This window comes from Crocodylus siamensis, chromosome 13 (genome assembly GCF_052110815.1).
Source record: "Crocodylus siamensis isolate JL-2025a chromosome 13, ASM5211081v1, whole genome shotgun sequence".
Lineage (NCBI taxonomy): Eukaryota > Metazoa > Chordata > Crocodylia > Crocodylidae > Crocodylus > Crocodylus siamensis.
The window spans coordinates 20336580-20354954 of record NC_143407.1 but is presented as its reverse complement, the minus strand read 5'-3'; the positions used below and the strand labels follow the sequence as shown (position 1 = coordinate 20354954).

The following is an 18375-nucleotide window of genomic DNA, read 5'->3' as shown; positions in this document are numbered from 1 at the left end:
TTTGAGTAAATTGTAAGTGCTTAGTTCCACTTATTGGAAATACTTTTTTTCTCTTGTCTATTCTTTTAATAGACTCTGGAAGTTACAGTCAATCTGGTGGCCAGCAGCAAAGGTATGTATGTGGTTGCTCTTTCCCTCCCTCTCCCTCTTTCTTTTGTGCCACATTTATTAGTTTTCTTTGGAAAGTGTGTTTTGTTTAATTCAGGATTTCCCACCATGACATTTGATGTGCATGATGATACATACTCAGGAAGCTTCAGGTGCACAGGACATCTTATTTTGAGCCCTTGTTACAGTCTTAAGCTCAAGTATAAATATATATGAAAGGAAGAAAGCAAACATGCTTAAAGCAGGCCACAGATGCTAACACTTAAGGACATGGACAATGTCATAAACATACAGCAGTATTTTTCCCTTTTTTTTGACTGCCCAAAGTTGTTCACAGGGGTATCAGCAAGAGGTAGTGCAAGTACGGTATGTATGATCAAAACAGAGGTAAATTTTCCTCCAACCACCGCTCTAAAATTGATATGTGTAAAATTTAAGGGCTTTTAAGAACGGATTCAGAAGATAGCTACAACAGTATTTTCTGCTACAAACTACCCCTTGAAGTTTTTTGTGTCCTTTAGCACAGTAACCAGGTGCCTTGAAATCCTTTCAAGGATGTCATACAATACTACCACTATTAGGTTTACAAATACAATTCATAAGATAAACCCAGAGATTTCAAATAAAAATCTGTAGTTGTGGTCTTTCTGAGTTCTTTGGAACAGAAAAACAGCTCTATTATTTCTTCCGGAGGTAAAAAAAAAAAAAGAGTGAAAACTAAGAGCTGGCGTTTCAAGAGAGGTGCCTTGAGTCTAAAGAGGTTGAGAAACCACTGCTTTAGCAAATATTAGATGAAAAGGAATTCATAAACAACTGACTTCAAACATCTGTATGTGTTTTAGATTTGGCTTTTTAAGTGATCTGGACTCATGTGATAAACTTCACTTTAAGTATTTTAGCAGCTTCCAATAAGGCCCAGATCCCATAATAGCGGAGTTTTGATCAGGGTATTGATTTGAACTCTTCCTTAATGGCCTCTACAGATTGTTGTGCTTTTCAACCAGTGTTTTATCAATGCATTGCTAATGTGCTGATCTCTGTAGTACAGTATGTAGGTTAAACACAAATAACAAATGGTTAAATTAGAAATATTACCAGATGCAGATTCTGTACAAGAAACCTGCAATTTACTTTTTCAGGTAGTATAGGTTAAGATGCATTTATTAAATAAAATCCCTTATATTTCTTTTACAGTTATTCATCATACAGCAGTCAAGACAATCAGAATTATGGAGAAGGGCAGGTAGGTTGAAGCACAAAAAAAGTAACTCTTTGTGAGCAAGAAGTGATTCTTATGTGGCCCTGTCTGTGTTGGGCTGTAGAGCTATTTTCATCTATCATTGGAGTTTTGCTGGTGTAGCCCCCGGTCTAGACAAAGAAATGTAATGGGGGGGGTGGTTTCTCTAGCAGCATTTACTCCTGATGAAAATCTGTCTCTAAATTGTAGGGATATTCTGGCTATGGACAGAGTGAAGAAAGTTCCTCTTATGGACAGAACTATGGAGGCTATCATGGAAGCTGTGGACAAAATCAAGCAGGTTTGGCTAGCTTGTTGAATTTATTTTCTGTGGTTAATCTGTGACTATTGAGTAAATAATTTCCTGCTCAATTTTCAGGTTATGGACAAACTTCACAAGGATATAGCAGGGGATCAAATTATGAAAATCAAAATCAGAGCTCATATGGCCAACAGTCTTATGGCAACCAGGGACAACAAAAAGAATCATCTAGAGGGTGAGGAGACAAATTAACTTTGTCAGTTTCAACTTTTCTTGGACAGAGATAGCTGGTTAGGGCCTTAATATAACAACATTAAATCCTCTACAACTCCAAGTTCTGAAAACTTTAAATGGAAGTGTAAGCTAAATGACAAACTCTTAAATTACTGTGTTTTTTGTTACAGTTCTCTGTCCAGATTACTAAAGCTAATTTATTGTTTTATGAGCATAAATAAAATCAGATTAAAAAAATACCCATAATGCAGTACGTTTTAAAAACTCTGTATAATTGTGTGGAAACTGGAATACCAGAAGACATATGAGGTCTCACCTCCCTCCCACCAGGGCCTTTCCACCAGTTGGCACCAATGGGCAGAGCGGGGCAGCATGAAGGGCAGCCAACAATCAAGATGGCCCCTCATTCCTCCTTCCCCCAGGGCCTTTCTGCCAGTCATTACTAAGGGGCAGGGCTGCTGCAGATTCCTTGCAAAATTGGCTTTGTGCATTGCGAATGGGCCACAAATAGCCCTATGTCTTGCTGTGATTTGTGATGAACCATATAATGAGCCAATGTGATAAACTGTATTCTCATGTGGTTCTAATAGTTTGTTTTTTCTTTTCCATTGGTTGGTTTTTGCTGTTAATGTAATAGCATGTCTTTGATTGTAACGGTTTACAGTTTTCTGCTTTCTTTATTTGGAGCCACCTAGATTCTATCCAAGTCAACAGTGAAATGTTATTCTATTTAAAATGCTGAGTCCTGGACGAAATCAAGACTAGGAAGTTGTGCCAGAATTACTGTGTTCCTACAGCCATTGCACTGTGCTTTGGTATTTGAGTATAAACTTCCTTTGCTTCTAATACTCATTCAAGTGTTATTCGTGTTTGTTTTAAGTAGAAGATCCTCTTCATATGAACAGAAGTCAAACTATGACCAGTCATCTGGCTATGAGCACCACCAAGGCTCGTATGACCAGCAGTCCAGCTACGGACAGCACCAAGTCTCATATAACCAGCAGTCTGGCTATGGGCAACACTGGGGTTCATATGATAAGCAGTCTGGTTCTGGACAGCACCAGGGTTCATATGATCAGCAGTCAAATTTTGGGAAGAACCGAGGTTCTTATGATCAGAAGTCAAGCTACAGCCAGCAACAAGGCTCATATGGTCAACCACAGCAATCCTATCAATCTCAGCAAAAGGCAAACTACAACCTCAACACACAAGGTGAAGCATATTGAATGAGTGCAGTGATTTTAAGTTACATTAAGAAGACTTTTATATTCTGTCCCATGAAAAATGTTAGGCTTATTCCTACTGGTGGGTGATTAAAGCCCTTTTTTCTTCATTTTGACGTAGGCTTTTGTAGCACTTTATACAGAGATGAAGAACTCTAATTTCACAAGGTTTGGTAGACCCATGTGTCTGTGAATGAGAGAACTGGTAGATTAGGGTTTTCTGTGATTCTTGGATGAACATATTGTATAAAGCTATTGTTAACCTATTTCTTGTGTGTGTATTTGGAAACACAGAGCTTGAAAGAGTAGCTCTTGACACACATGATATGTCACGTTCAGTGCTGATTTTATAAGGCTTTCCTGTCTTTCCAGTTGCCCTAGCTGGATTAACCAATATCTGTTGATTAGAAAGGAGCACAACTGACTGAAAAACAGCACCCCTTTTTATTAGTATTTGTTTTTCAGTCTAAAGTGTGTTTTTAAGGGGAGAGAATAGATAAGTATGTATAAAGGGTGAGTTGCACCCAAAAGGTATTAGGGACCAAATTTCTGCAATGCTTAATTCAATTAGCTAGCAAGATAAAAATGGAGAAATTTACTTAAAGTTTGTATAGTAAATGTTGCTACTGTTGTGTTATTTCTCTGCTCACAGTGGTTGAAACGGGGGGTATTACCATAGGCAATTTAAAACTGTATGGGGAACGAATGAAGGAGCAATGGAACCTGCAGAAAAAATCTTGTTTATCATTACCTTGCACACAGTGTGCACAAAAAAGTGTCTGTCCACAGAGTTAGTGCAGAATACCAGGTGCTCTGTAAAATTACATCCTAGTTAGCAGAAAAACCAAGAGACTTGCAGCTACTGCCAAAGAGGCAGAAGGAGTTAAAAACTTGAGAAAGAGGTCTCCTCTAAGTGGCATTACAGAAGCTACAGGTTCAGAACTGACTAGCATTAGATCTCTCTCCCGAAACTTTGTGCCTCCCTTTCTTTGCTGCTTCCTCGTCAGAGCTTGTTAGAGGTGGAAGGAAATTAATCTCTTCGGGTATAGAAAAGGCACCCTGAAATCTGTCTTTAGCTCCCTGCATAGTGTTCTAATCTGCTCTGGTCATGACAGCATGCACCTCTTCACTTGATAAATAAGTAGGGATGTACCAAATTCATGACAGGAGTGGGGTGCATAGCGGCTCCTTTAATCTTGCAGGTTCCCCTGTGCACCACCACCCCCCCAGTAAATGGTGCCATATTTAACACTGCAGTTTCTGCCTCCCTTCTGATCAGGAACGAGTATCAGAGCCCCTCCACCAATCAGTGGTGGGGGATGCACAAGGGAACCTGCAAGATTAAAGGAGCTGCTGTGCAGCCCACTCCTGCCGTGAGTTTGGTAGATCTCTGTAAATAAGCGATTAGCACTGTGGTTCTTAATCTTTTTAGACTTGGCACCCTGGTTGAGAATCACTGGATTGGCATCTGAATTTTAATTTTTCACACCATATTACTCAGATATCCTTTTTCCAGGGTAGGAAAATTCATCCTGGGGTTTTTAGACAGAAATTATGTAATCATCATATGATTCTGAGGAATATTCTAGAAGATGGAGTGAAACATTGGAGCCTGTCTTGGTTTTTTAAGTCCTTGTGACTTTTTGGAAAAGATATAACAATTTAACTATAAATTAGACTTTAATGGTTTTTAAATGACAAATTTTAAGCATACTGTTTAATCATAATTTACATCGTAGCTGTGTTTTGTGGTTTCCTCAGACGATCGTCATGAAAAAAGTAGGTATGGAGAAGAGAATAGAGGATATGACAGGTCACAGGGAACAGGTAGAGGGGGATATGACATGGATGGAAGAGGTCATATGTCTGGATTAAGGTAAGTGATTTAATCCTGATATCTGCAAACATCATTTTTATAGCTTGCTCTGTAAATGTATTAGTTTTAGTGTATAATTTAGACCAGAGTTATCAAATGGACCCTGTGGACCAGATGAGTGGCTTGGGGCCTGATCAGGCCCACAGACTGGCCTGTGGCTTGTTTGGTGCAGATGCTGCATGCAGAGCACACCCCAACCACACATAACATGTGCAGCACATGCCCTGGTTCATCCCTATTGCCACTAGGGATGAAAATACCAATTAAATAAATATTTGTTTAACCTGTTGTAATTATAATGGGTTAAACAATTAATTAGTCTAGTGTGGGGTTGGAGATGGGCATGGCAGCACTGGGCTTCAGCCTCTGGCTCTGCCATGTGATGGGGGAGGTGGGGGTTGCTGAGCACCAGGCCGGTGCCTGCCCTGCCCTGCTGTGGAGGAGGGGATGCATCCACCCACTGGGAGCAGCACCAGGAGCCAGGGGCCATAGCAACCCTGCTAGACTGGCAGCACAACCCAGGAAGCCCCAGGTGGTAGCAGCCAGTGAGGGGTGACAGCTGCTGGTCCTCAGTTTCCCAGGGCCACCTGCAGCAGTGCAGGAAGAAGGAGAGAAGCAGGCAGCAGCCAGCAAGGGGCTTTGTGCTGGGCCTAGGGTTACCATATTTCCAGAATCAAAAAAGAGGACATCTGTGAGGGGGTGGGAGAAGTGGGGGAAGAGGAGGGAGGGGCATATGATTGGGAGGCAGCGATATGCCCCTCCCCCCCGCCCTGCTGCCCAGGCAGCTCCTGTCTGCATGCTTACTCATGCACTTGCATGCATTTGACCCCTGACAGCCAATCACCTTGCCCACTGTTCCCAGCCCCAAGCAGCCAGCCTGGGAAAGCAGAGGCAGAGCAAAAACCCAGGCATTTGTTCGCATTTCAAAAAAACAGCTGCACTTGTGGGCAGGGGGCCAAAAAAGAGCACATGTAGGAAAACCCAGGTGTATGGTAACCCCAACTGGTGCACTGCGAGGAAGGGAGCAGGCACGCCGTAGTCTCCATCCTGTCCCCCCTACCCCATCTGTTTCCTGCTGGGGCACTGTAGGGCTTCTCTTCCTTCCTGGACTGTGGCCGGCCCCAGGCTAAATGATAACTGGCAAGCTAGAACCAGTTATTGAGCTGATCAGTTAAACAATAAATCATTTAATTGTTCACATCCCTAAACCCCATGTGTAGCATGCATGCCAGATACAGCACTCAGGGTGGTCCAGGGCACATTACTTGCTTTGTGTGGCTCCAGACTTGCAGGCAGTACCATGACCTGGATGAAAGGGCTTTGTAAGCCATAACTTTGACACCCCTGACATAGACCATACTATGAACTTGGAATGTAGTCGACTTTCAAAACTACATTATGTAGGACAAGATTTAAAAGCATTTTCAGACAGCACTTGGCTAAATGTTGTTGCTGACGATTATGGAACAGCTCTTTTTAAAAAAGATCAGCCCTTGAAGCCATTAAACATTTTTACAAAAATAAACGTATTCATTTAAAAGACAGAGAGGGGACTTAAATATGGAATTCAGACCCATGGCTTGGCTAATTATCTGCCACTAGTTGGGCTAGTAGGCTAAAACAGTCATAGCAACCTAATGGATGCTTATCTTGCTGGGATCCCATGACCCCAGCTGACTTCCTGCCCTTCTGACGGGGGACTGGACTTGATGATCTTCCGAGGTCCCTTCCAGCCCTAACGTCTATGAAATCTCTGAAATTCACCATTTTTTGCTGTAGCTAGAAAACCTTAGTTTTCTACATTTATCTTTAATAATAGTAGTAGTAGTGTTAGTAATCCAGTTGATTTCACGTGTGTAGGCCAGCAGGATTGGGGCTTAGGTTCTTTTTAATACCCCTGTAAATTGTCCAAACTAGAAGTAAGGTTAGTATATCACAGTTATTTCCTGCAAAGTATGCTTTCATCCCTGATCAGGTAATTCTGTAGGTGAAAAATATGCAGGAATTCAAACTAAGTCAGGAATCAAAGCTCTTGGTTACCCATAAACTGTTCTGTTTTAACATGACCATTCCACTACCATGCTGTGCTGTTTTTATTGCTAAACCCTGTGAGGTGGAATGGGAAATAATTTTTTTTAAGCAAGCTCCTTTAGGATCTTTTTCACTTAAATCTCAACATTTCAAGACAGTTCTGTCACGTTTTGTATGTGAAATGACACTGTGCGGATGTGTATTTTGTTGAACAAATTGTCTATAAATTATTGTCCGGTACTAAATTGGTAGGTTTAACTTGTACTATAAAAATAAATGACTGTTGTAGTGTGTTTTATATGCTTGAGCTAAAAGTGAAATTGTGTTTTGTAGCAGTGGTGGCCAGTCTTTGACATGTGGGCCCCAAGTGGCACAGATCACCTCTGTGTGTGGCACGTGCCATATTAGGGATGGGGCAGGTACCTCAGCAGCATAGAGCAGAAAGCAGCCCATCAGACCAGGCAAGGAGCATGGGGCATGGGGCAGAGTGGCACATCAGGCAGGGAAAGGAGATTGGTGTGGTGCTTAGGGAGTGCTCAGGGCTTAATTTGTAACACCTTCCAAAATGGTTGTGTCATGTCGTTGGGGGAGGGGGGGGGCGTGTCCCATTCTAGAATATATTTTAAACTAATCCAGTCATGTAGAACAAGTTTGTGTCATTTCTAATACGGTTGGTCCCAAGTTGCATTTCACTGTGGCCACTTCAATAGTATAGACGGACCCTGAGTTTTGTTACTAGATGGATGGCAAAATGTCTAGAAGCCCATTAATATATAGTAGATGAATGTTAAAGAACTTCATGTTTCTTTATGTGTTTTTTTTCCACTAATACATACGTAAGCGGCAGCAAAGTCTCTTCAAATGTTCAGTTTCAATTAGAATTGAGTTTAAAAACTGTAGCTGATCCATTGTAGGCTAGAGTCAGTACTTTCATCATAAAACATGTATTTTCAGGATTTATAACAAGTTTTTTAAATGAAAGGGGAAGAAGTGGCACAGAACTGATGGACATTGTCTATTCCAAAGTTGTTTGCTTACAAGGCAAAAGGAAAATAAATTAATAGGTGTGAAAATAAATAAGTGAAAATAAACTTCTTAAGCAATATTTTGTTTTAAGCACCATTTACTATAACAATATAGTTAATCAGGCTGACAAAAAAGTCAATGGAAAGGGAAGAGGAGTGGGGATTTGAAAATCAAGGCAAGTACTGAAATATAACAAAACAGTTCTAATTCCTTTACAAGTTGTCTTCTTCCGTTCAGTACTGTTGTCTTCTTCTGTTCAGTGCTATGGACATCGAATTTAAATTCTAATTTCTGTAACTGAAGTGTAATTGAATATTTTATCCCAGATGAAACTGCCTATTGTAACTTAGATAAAGGAGTCCACTTCTAATGACTTTTTTTACTTCAGATTCTATGATTTCCTAGAAAAAAAAAAGTTTCAGGTTAAATAACAAAAAAAAAAAAAGTGTGTGGTGGGGAACAACTTCAGTAAGTAACAAATTGCAACTTCTAGTATCAGGGAAAATGTTAACAGAACATTTAAAACTACAAAAACCAGCTTGTGTTCATCTGTTGCCTCTGCTTCTAGTGACTTTTCTATAAATAGTGTTTTGTCTTTTAATTGGGTATTTCCATTGGCATAAATAGTTAACTAGAAAGGCGGGCCTAAACACAGTTTTTGTATTCCTGCAACAATATAGGCTTAAACAGCATAGGAAGTGGGGAATATGTATATTGTACTTGAGAATTCTGAAATTCTGCCCATTAGGTGTAATGCTTTTCTCTCAAAATGTTTTTGCTGTATTATGATGTGTGATATTTCTACCAAATCTGAGATCATGGTGTTTGAAAGTCCTTTCCATTAGCTATTCACAAAAGTTCTCTCTCCTGGCATGTAAAATAAAAAAGCAAACACAAAAGGCTGTCACTGTTGCAGCTCTTCTTGTGACAGCATTTCCTCCCTGTTGCCCAGCTATTGATGTTCTTGCTATTTTGTCATTTAATCCTACTCTGAGCAGTGTTGAACAACATAATGATTAAAAATGCCAATAACTGGTTGTGCCAGGCTAGCTTTTGTTTTAACCAAGGGAGTTTTCCCATTGTAGAGGTATTTGTGCGCTTGTGAAATTCCAGGATATTGTGGTCACAGCCTAATAATTATTTATTTAAACAAATTTGATAGTGTATTTCCATTAAAGTTCTGGATAAAAGTTGCTAAAAAAATGCTCTGGGCTAGCATGACGGATCTGATTCACTTGGTATTATGATTCAGGAGTCAACAGCATACAGTTCACTTGTAAAGTTCAAATTCATGACTTGTGGTGGTGGTAGTAGGGAGAATGTTAATAGCTTGTGAAAATCATTGTTTGAATTCAGTAACCCATATTCCTTAATTCAGGATTTCTAGATCACTACTACTTTTTGCTTAGGATGATTACTGTTTTGTAATTTTGCTCAGTAACTACCATTTTCAGAATGACTTTCTTTTAAAACGGGGTTTTTTTGGTGTGTCTCTTCGGACTTCTATACGCCAAATAAAATTTAATTCAAGCCATGTTCTAGTTTTTAAAACTGATGCTCAGTTTCAGCAGTCTAATTTTGGCAAAAAGCAAGTGTTTACACCTATATTGTAAACTTTCTTTTAAAAAACAGGTTTATAACTAAAACCCAAGCAAAACCTTTGTAGTTTTAGCAAGCACATGGACTTCTGGGAGATTGCATGCTACCTATATTGTTCTGTTGTCTTCTCTCTGCTACCTCTGCCAATCCAATATGGGGAGATGCAGTACAGGATTTCTGTAGGCTTGTGGATCGAACACAATGCTGGGGCTCATTCTGATTCCTGTTCTTGGCTTGGCCTCCCAAGTTTCTTGAATATAATTACTTCTTCATGCTGGATCCCCATCTGAGAAATGAGTTTATCTTACGGGTTTATTGTTTAAATCAGTCATTTTTAGCAGTTGTCTTAGTTCCATCAGTTGAAAGGTGCTCCAGATGTAGAGTGGGCTTGTTACCTTAAATCTGAAAAGGTTTGCTCCATTATTGCAGTGTAACAATGATTATGACAACTCCATTTTTTGTATCAGAATGCATGGGCCTTAGTGGATGATGATTCTACCTTTGTTATACTTGTGCAGTCCTTTTTCACTTCAGTTGTATGGGTGAAATTAGAACAGAGTTTCTCCAAAAATGTAATTACCATTTTGTTTAATGTAGAACTTTTTTGTAGAATGTTAAAGTTAAACCTCGTTGTAAGGTTGTTTTCTTACAAGTAGTTTATTTTCTTAAAAGTGAAAACTGTTTTGCTGCTAGTATCACAAAATTGTGGCCTAACCAAAGTGATTTGTGCTCAATTGCACAACAAGGGCGGGTCCAGACAAGTGTGCACGTGAGAGATGCAGCGCTGCATTGCAGCACGGGAGTTTTTTTGATACTGGGAGATCCTAGTGTCAAAAAACCCATGCCTGAAAAAGGGTGATGCACATGGTGGTAGTCTGCCACCCAAAACCAGAGCCTTGCCAGCCTGAGCCATGCTCTAGCTGCTGGCCAGGTTTTCTGCTGCCAGATTGCCACCGCTGGAGGCCCGGGAGGCCCCCAGGCCCCCAGGTAAGGCTGCTGGGCCAGGTGCTGGCCCCAGTCTCTCCTACCCCACCCAGGGCAATTTGCTGCATGCCAGAGTGCAACTACATGGGCATTCCCTGGGGAGAAGTAGCAGTGGCACATATTGTGCCACTGCTGTTTGTCCCTGGGGAAAAGCACGTGTGTGCTTGTTTGGACGTACCCCCTAATGTTTTAAGGTAGTGTCTTCAATCTTCACATAGAGCTTGAAAAAAATAAGCAGGGGCACTGTTCAGTAAATAGATAGTAATATTAATAATTTGTGTGTCCATGTGAAACTCTATACTTAACAGCATACGCTTCACCTGTTGTCATATCTATTACATTTTCAATGATTACCTCCTAGTTCTGTTCCTTTAGGCTTGCCCATATTTAAGGATTTGCAGCCACCAATAAAAAGCCTGTGGCAAAATCTTTACCTTAGTAGCTATACTTTATTATTTCAATTATGTCTGGAGAGATCCATGTATATCAGAAGGAAGAATTTAGCCCTTGGATTTTTAATATCACCGTTCCCAGTATACACTGCTTTTTCTCTCTTAAAGTAGTTCTGATATAGAGCTCTCTAAAAATGATGATAGTGTGCACCATTGATTTAAAAAAATGTAGTAGAAAAGCTGTTTAAAAGGTTTTAACAGAATGATGCTGCTTTCTTCAACTGGAAGTAATACCAGTTGACACATCCTCCTCCTTTAATTCTTGATTTGTGAAGCAGTGGTATATCCATTATACCTAAGGTTCTGGGATATACCAAGAGGTTTGATGATAAAAATGAAGCTGGATGAGTTATTAGAACAACAACAAAAAAGCTCTTCTAATGATCCTGTTTTCATAGCATTAGTAGGTATACTTTTCAGGAGAAGTGGCAGGTGTTCCTTATGGCTGCCTGGAATTCAAACTTTCGTACCGATGGCATTGCTGAACTTTTTGCTGGTTCTTGACTGGTTTAAAGGATTGTTAAAACCTAGCACTATTGCTGTTCAGCTCCTTTACACAGTCCACATAAGGCAGTACACAGTGTGGCACTACATAGTTACAGTATACATACATAATGTATATTTATATTAAGAATTCAGTTGCTAAACTATCCAGTTACTAAGAGTCTGTAAGTGACCTAAATTAGAAGTCTTAGTACAGTATAAACTTGAGGCTGTACTGTATTAGCTGGTTAAAGGAAACATCTGTATGGGAACTGATCCCTCATATAGGCTGTTTGGGGTACATGTTCATGTACCTCTTTTAATGAGACTAAAATCTAACAGTGCTCAACAATACCAGGAGTGTAGCAAATGTAGAGTACATGTGAAAAATGGACCAAAATTTATAACTTGTATTCATTCTCAGTGTATGGTATCTGATTGATGTAGATGGATGCATTAGTTTAGTTGGTCACATGAAACCAAGCAGATTATTGATTGCAAAGCACATTAAGACAAAACGCTTTTTTTTTTTAGTTTTATTCTGGAATGATGGGGTATCCATTTTCCATTTTCACCCTCCTGTCAAAGTTCTCACGTTTCATAAAATCCTGGCTTCTTACTATAAATTATGTCCTGTCTATGTCTCTACCCACATCTTTTCTGCTACATATCTGCAATCAAAAATACATGCACATGGCTTATAGTCCAGGCCTAATGAATTGGGGGAGTAATACAGAATTTGAACATGAAATTAGTCTGATTTCATTTACTATAAATTAGTGTCCATAGTTGTAAATTAACAAATTTTATTCAGTGGCCTGTAATAAGGAGGATATGGAGAACCTTGTCCTTAGCTTGGAGTGAATTGTGGGTAGCAGGTTTCAAATAGAATTTTTATGACCTTGTTTCTGGTTGTACCATCTGTCTTTAAAATGATCTATCCTTGAAGAGAGGCCATCCTTAAATGTGTTTGGAACACATACATTTTCCTTTTTATATAGCTGAATAAAATTGTTTATGTGTAAGTAATTGCCACTTAGTTTTCCAAATAACACATGGTACAATAACAACTTAAAATCTGCAGCAGCAATCTATTAAAATACATCTCAGTTAAAGATAATATTTTATGACTGAAATACCATGTCAGGTTATGTCATGTTGTGCTAGCTGTTACTATACAAGTTCTCCTAACTAAATTACATAGTACCTAGTAACATTTTGACCCTCCAAATTTCAGACATTAATTTTACCCCCTTTTATAGAAAGCTTATAGATTACAACTTTAAAAAAAGGAATATATCTTGCATTCAGTATTCTACATTTTTCTACAACAGAACATGTGTGTACCACATTCTAAAACAATGAATCCCATGCTGAAGTGTCCTAGCTATCTTTGGTATCCTTTATTTTGGGTTCATGTTTGCAGTCTGACAGATTGAGATGGGTTTGATTTAAAAATTGAAGAGACTGCTTACTGTCAGGACGCTACTACAGAGGCTCCTTCTGCTGAAGACTCTGTGAAAGTTGGGAATGTTCAATTAGTTGAGTATTTACTTGTATTTTTTTTCTTTATCTTAGTTACTCAGCTTGGAAGTTCTTAGGATGAAGAATAGATGAACTTGTCAGGTTTCTTATAGATAACAGTTTCTTAGAGAGAATCTCTACTCCCTAACTTTGAGCAGACAATTCTAAAATATTTAAATGATCTGGCAATTTAACTTAAAGAATTCTACTAATATTTTTCCCCCCTTTGTGGTTTTAAATATTGAGTATATTTAAATCTTTTCACATGAATGTAATTAAAATAATAAATTCTGGAGAATACTGCCACCAGGGAAATCACACTTGATAAAGTAGTCCTGGGGAGATATCAGGCTTTTACTTGTGATAAAATTGGCTTGGGAAGGCATAATAAGCTTGTTTAAACTCCATTTACAGTCTTTCAAATTAATGTGTTAATATGTTAACTTGATCTACATCTTATGCCACAGGTCTCAGAGTGAATTAATTGAAACTTCCACAACTCGGCCACTGAAGCTTATTCTTATATATGCATGCTTTCTGTTTAATCTGAAATTTCTAGTAGTACCATATAGCCAAATTTTAACATCTTCCCAGATTTTTTTCCCCAGAGCCTGATTATTAATGCTAATTATTCCCAGTTAATGAATGTATAACTTTAGTTCATTTTATTCCTAACACACAGTGATAATTACTCTGAGCTATTACTTGTATGTACAGTTAAAGCCTGTTAACTTTTTTTTAAAGTATGCCTCTCTTCAAAACCCACCTTTAAATAGTATACATTTGGAAAAGCATTTAATTTAACGCATCTACGTACCTTTATTTCAGCAACTCATTGGGAGCCTAGCTGTTAGACTTTATGCTCTTTGAAGTGATTCACTTCCAGTTAGCTAATTTTTTAACTTAAATAATTAGTACGGGAAACACAGAAGTGATGCTTTAGGCAGTAACTCTCAACTTGTGATCAGTTAAGTGTAGATTGAGCCTTGGGCTCAGCACATAGAGACTTAAGGAAGAAATCATTTCTTCAATTTTTCCTCTGCAGTGGTGGTGACCGTGGTGGCTTCAAAAATTTTGGTGGTAAGTGCCGAGTATCAAAAATGTTTCAGTGGAAATTCTGTATAAATCTAAGAGCCACCGATACTTTGTTACGATCCAATAAACGCATTCTAGCATTTCTGTTTTGCTGAGGCTGGTGTGTTTGTGTGCTTTTAAAAATCAGTCTTAACAATAAGATGGATTTTTACTCTGTCAAATTGCATGAAATAATTTGTGGGGACCAGTGACCTTTCCTGGCTTTTGTTTTGTTACAAATGCTGCTTAGAAAGATACTAGTGACAAAACTGGTAAACTGCCTGGTAATCTGACAACCAGCATTTGCAAGATAACACCAGCATAATGTCAGTGTGGCAGCTGCCACATACTGCAAGTTAAAGAACATGTTAATATTCTACAGATGCTGAACATTTTAGTCTAAATACTTTCTAAATCTCTGGTTAAAATCCTATATTTTTAGATACATTGCAAATATAGCTTGAATACTTGTTATATTAAAACAAACAAACAAAAGAATTCCTTGGTTAAAATAGTCTTCCCTTTTTTACCTGTCCTGTTCTGTAGGTCAAAAGGATTATGGACAGAAATCAGATGCTGGTAAGAAAACAAGAAATTTGGATTGCATCTTATCATAGTTCAGAATTTTTGGAATGTATGTACTCCTAAAATTCATGCCTGGAAATGTGAGGTGAAATGTATTATTTCAGTATGGTTTAACCCAATGGGCTCTTCTGGGAAAGATCAAGTTTGTTAATGGTATATAAGAACTTGATAAATTAGGGTTTTTCCTTGTTTACGTGTCACAATGTCGAGCAAGTTGGAACAAACTTTTTCTAGTGAATGTTGGATCAGCTTGACTCTGTGTAACAGTATTAATGCTTCCCTGTAGATGCTGAAGTTCAGATAGGAGTCCGTTCTTAAAAGAACACTCATAGTAAGATAGTTCTTACACTTGAATGCATTCTTCATATTTTTTCTCCATTATTGCTGTTCACTTTTTCGCTTTGTTGAATTTGAAACTAAATTTAAATGGTGTTGCTTTGTTTATAATTGCATCTTTTGAACAAGACTCCAACATTTTCCTAACAATGTTGGGACTTCCAAACTTTGTTGCATTTTTAAAAATATATCTCAACTATATTCCAACTGGAGTGTTCCAGTTAGAGGCATACTATAAGGCCTGTCTGTCAGTCAATCTAGCGTGCCTTCTGTTAAGCTGCTCCAAATCAAGTACTGTGCTCCTGCAGTTCTCAAGTTGATACTATTAGCTTCAACAGCAAAGATTTCTTGACTTCACAAACTAACCGGAGAGCTCCAAAAATGCGTGATCTCAAAGGCACTTGCTGGGCCTTGTGCATCTGAGTTTTTAAAATGGAGGGGATTTTCTTTGATGTGGAAGCATATCAATTTTTTAACTGCTGTGATATGTAACAGCTGCATCTGGCTAATCCCTTCTGGCTAAGTTAGTTAAAAATAACTTAATTTTTTTAATAGATATGGAGTCTGATAACTCTGATAACAACACCATCTTTGTGCAAGGACTCGGAGAGGATGTTTCAACCGATCAAGTGGCTGACTATTTCAAGCAAATAGGTATTATAAAGGTGTGTAAGGGGATACATTATTAAGAAAAGGCTTTGCCAACATGTTAGAATAATAGATTCCCTCTGTGCTGTTACCATTCAGGGTGTTTTCTCTCTATCATTCCCCAACAGTTGGAGATCATTTTATGCTCCCAATTCACAGATGACAGCTTACTTCAAAGGAGCTGTGAGCACTACCATTTTAGTAGCCCAGATCTTAGCTGTCATTTTTCTTGTTCTACTCCTAGCTCTATATTCTTTTTTCCTCCACTAAATGCACAGATGTATCCCTTCCTTTAGCAGGTCTCTCATGTTTCAGTAAGTTCAGTAGACCCAAGACTCTCTTCTACCAATAGTGTCTTAATTGCAACTGCTCTTACCATTAACTTGTTTAACTGGTCATTTCTTCATTACTTCAATACATGTTGAGGAAATAATTTATTTCTTTTTTCTCCAGACCAACAAAAAGACTGGCAAACCTATGATAAACCTCTATACAGATAAAGATACTGGGAAATCAAAGGGAGAAGCAACAGTGTCTTTTGATGATCCTCCTTCTGCTAAAGCAGCTATTGACTGGTTTGATGGTAAGATATTTTTTTCCTGTTACGGACAGGGGGAAAAATAGAGATTACATATTAACACTTGCTCAAATTTTGATTGTTCCAGTTCTTGGAATTCTATTTCAAAGAGATTCCTGTGCACTTCTAGTGTGATAATTTAGTCATTAAGAAATAAAACATTTGAATAGTATAACTACATGCCAGTTGTTACTATGTGCCATTTAGTCTGAGAGTGGGTGTTGTCTGATGTTATTCAGGACAGCACAACTTCTCACGTCAAATTAACAATGGTAGCAACCAGGGGAATACAGATTTAAAAGCGGGAGAAAGTACAACAGTATCGGTATTACGGTATTCTGTTAGTGCTTAGAGGTCCGCTCCATGTTAAGGCCTGATTGTGCTGGCGCTTTGCATTTTAAAAGTAAGAGAATAATTCCTGTCCTTCAGAACTTACTATCTGAATAAACAAGACAAGCAAAGTGAGTTTCCTGTCAATGGCAGAGTTGGAAACTCCTGACTTCTCTTCTTGGTGCCCTGTCTGCTAGATTGTTTTGCCTCCCTAATGCTTCAAACCAAATCCTGTTAAGCAAACAGCAGTGTCTTAAGCCCTTTTGCAGTAGCTCTTTTTACCTGCATTTTGCACCACTCCCATTTTTCCCCTCAGTCTGTCAGGCTAATGTGGATACTTTAGCACTACATTGATACAAATTAGAACATAAACTCTGGCATTGCATTATAAATAGCTGATTAGAACTTGAAGTTATCACGCTAGTTTATTATTTCCTAAGAACTTCATAAAAGCATGTTGTTTATTATTTTAATCGTGAGGCAATTAGTAAAACCAAAACAAACATCTCGTTTGCCTTGTGGTTAGTAATTATTATGTAGCTAATTGAAAGCACAATTGAACAATTGTTAATACTGTACTGAAGCTCTACAGATGCTGAGTTTTCTGGAACTTGATCTCTTCTTCTCTCCACTAATGCGCTGCTACTAGTGATGCCCTTTTATAATAATGTTTCAGATAATATCAATAACTATTCTAATGGCTTTGTGTTTTTAGTGGAACTTGGTGCACACAGTTCTGGAGATCTGTGCCCAGTTCTGGAGCTGACATAATAAGCAAGAAGAAACCGAATAGCAGTTTTCACTGTTGCCCTTTTTTGGATAACATAATGCACATTAGTTCAGTTTAAATGTTCCTGTATTATGCACCCAAGCAGTAATAGGTCCCAAGCACCCTGTGATGAACCTTAAATTCATAAAGCCTACTAATTGTGACTTTAGTCCCTAGTCTCTGCCTGACTTCAGATTAACACAGCTAACTACTCCTCTTTAGAGAGCCAATCAAAGTAATGCTTTGAATATTACTGAAAAAACTTGCACATAAAATATGAATGATTTTTGTGGAACATACAGGTGACTATTCTTTTTCAGTGTGGTCTCCTTTTTCAGCAGTGGCCTTTTTCCACTGGTAAACAAGAGTGTGCATCCCAACATTGTAAAAGCCCTTGTCTTTGTTGCAAAGCACCTGTCACACAACCTCTGTCTTTTTGGTGGCATCCTGAAAATGTTGCCCTTGTCGTCAGTCTCATCTTCTGGGCTGCACAGAAAATGGGGCAATACCGCCCGTCCAGACTATGGGATTGTCTCTGGTGCACAAGCTGATGTGTGGGTGAGGGTTGCCATGTGGAAGGAGTACCACAGACATGTCTCTGTCAGGCTCTTTGGATACAATACTTCAGTTCCTTCAGGATCTCCACATAGACCACTCAGTTTCCTGTGGCTTCCTGAAGCAAGAATCAAAAAGGAGAGTGAGCACCCTCAATGTTCATGACTTGCACAGGAGATAAATATTACTAGGCATTACTTTCTGACTGGCCTCATACGAAAGTGCATTTCTAGGTTTCCAAGTGGAAACCTAGGTTCAAATATACAAGAACTTTGCTATCTGTTTGGGGAACAAGATTATTTAACTTGTAAGCAGTACTGGTGACAAGAATGCCAGGGAAATGCATAAACCATCACCTTAGGCTCTTTTAATCTAAATTCCACAAGACATCTTTGCCATCTGTGGTGGACATTAGAGCTGTGCGAAGCTTCGGTCACTGATTTGATTTGGAAGAGTTTTGGC

At 38.7% G+C, this 18375-nt stretch overlaps 1 protein-coding gene across 8 annotated transcripts in view; it reads left to right on the top strand.

Moving 5' to 3' along the window:
• TAF15 (TATA-box binding protein associated factor 15) overlaps nucleotides 1-18375 on the top strand; it is a 35511-nt gene that overhangs the window by 9901 nt on the left and 7235 nt on the right. For 4 of the 8 annotated variants that reach the window (XR_016438867.1, XM_090025382.1, XM_090025381.1 and 1 more), the window contains exons 2-11: nucleotides 73-112; nucleotides 1303-1351; nucleotides 1556-1646; nucleotides 1725-1842; nucleotides 2722-3053; nucleotides 4826-4940; nucleotides 14085-14119; nucleotides 14660-14692; nucleotides 15590-15699; nucleotides 16136-16265. Coding sequence is in view for 7 of the 8 variants with exons in the window: in XM_090025382.1 (XP_089881508.1) it covers nucleotides 73-112; nucleotides 1303-1351; nucleotides 1556-1646; nucleotides 1725-1842; nucleotides 2722-3053; nucleotides 4826-4940; nucleotides 14085-14119; nucleotides 14660-14692; nucleotides 15590-15699; nucleotides 16136-16265 (1053 nt within the window). In the remaining variant the exon portion in view is untranslated. The remainder of the gene's footprint in view (nucleotides 1-72; nucleotides 113-1302; nucleotides 1352-1555; nucleotides 1647-1724; nucleotides 1843-2721; nucleotides 3054-4825; nucleotides 4941-14084; nucleotides 14120-14659; nucleotides 14693-15589; nucleotides 15700-16135; nucleotides 16266-18375) is intronic. The other 4 variants (XM_090025384.1, XM_090025383.1, XM_090025387.1 and 1 more) reach the window with 3 other exon arrangements.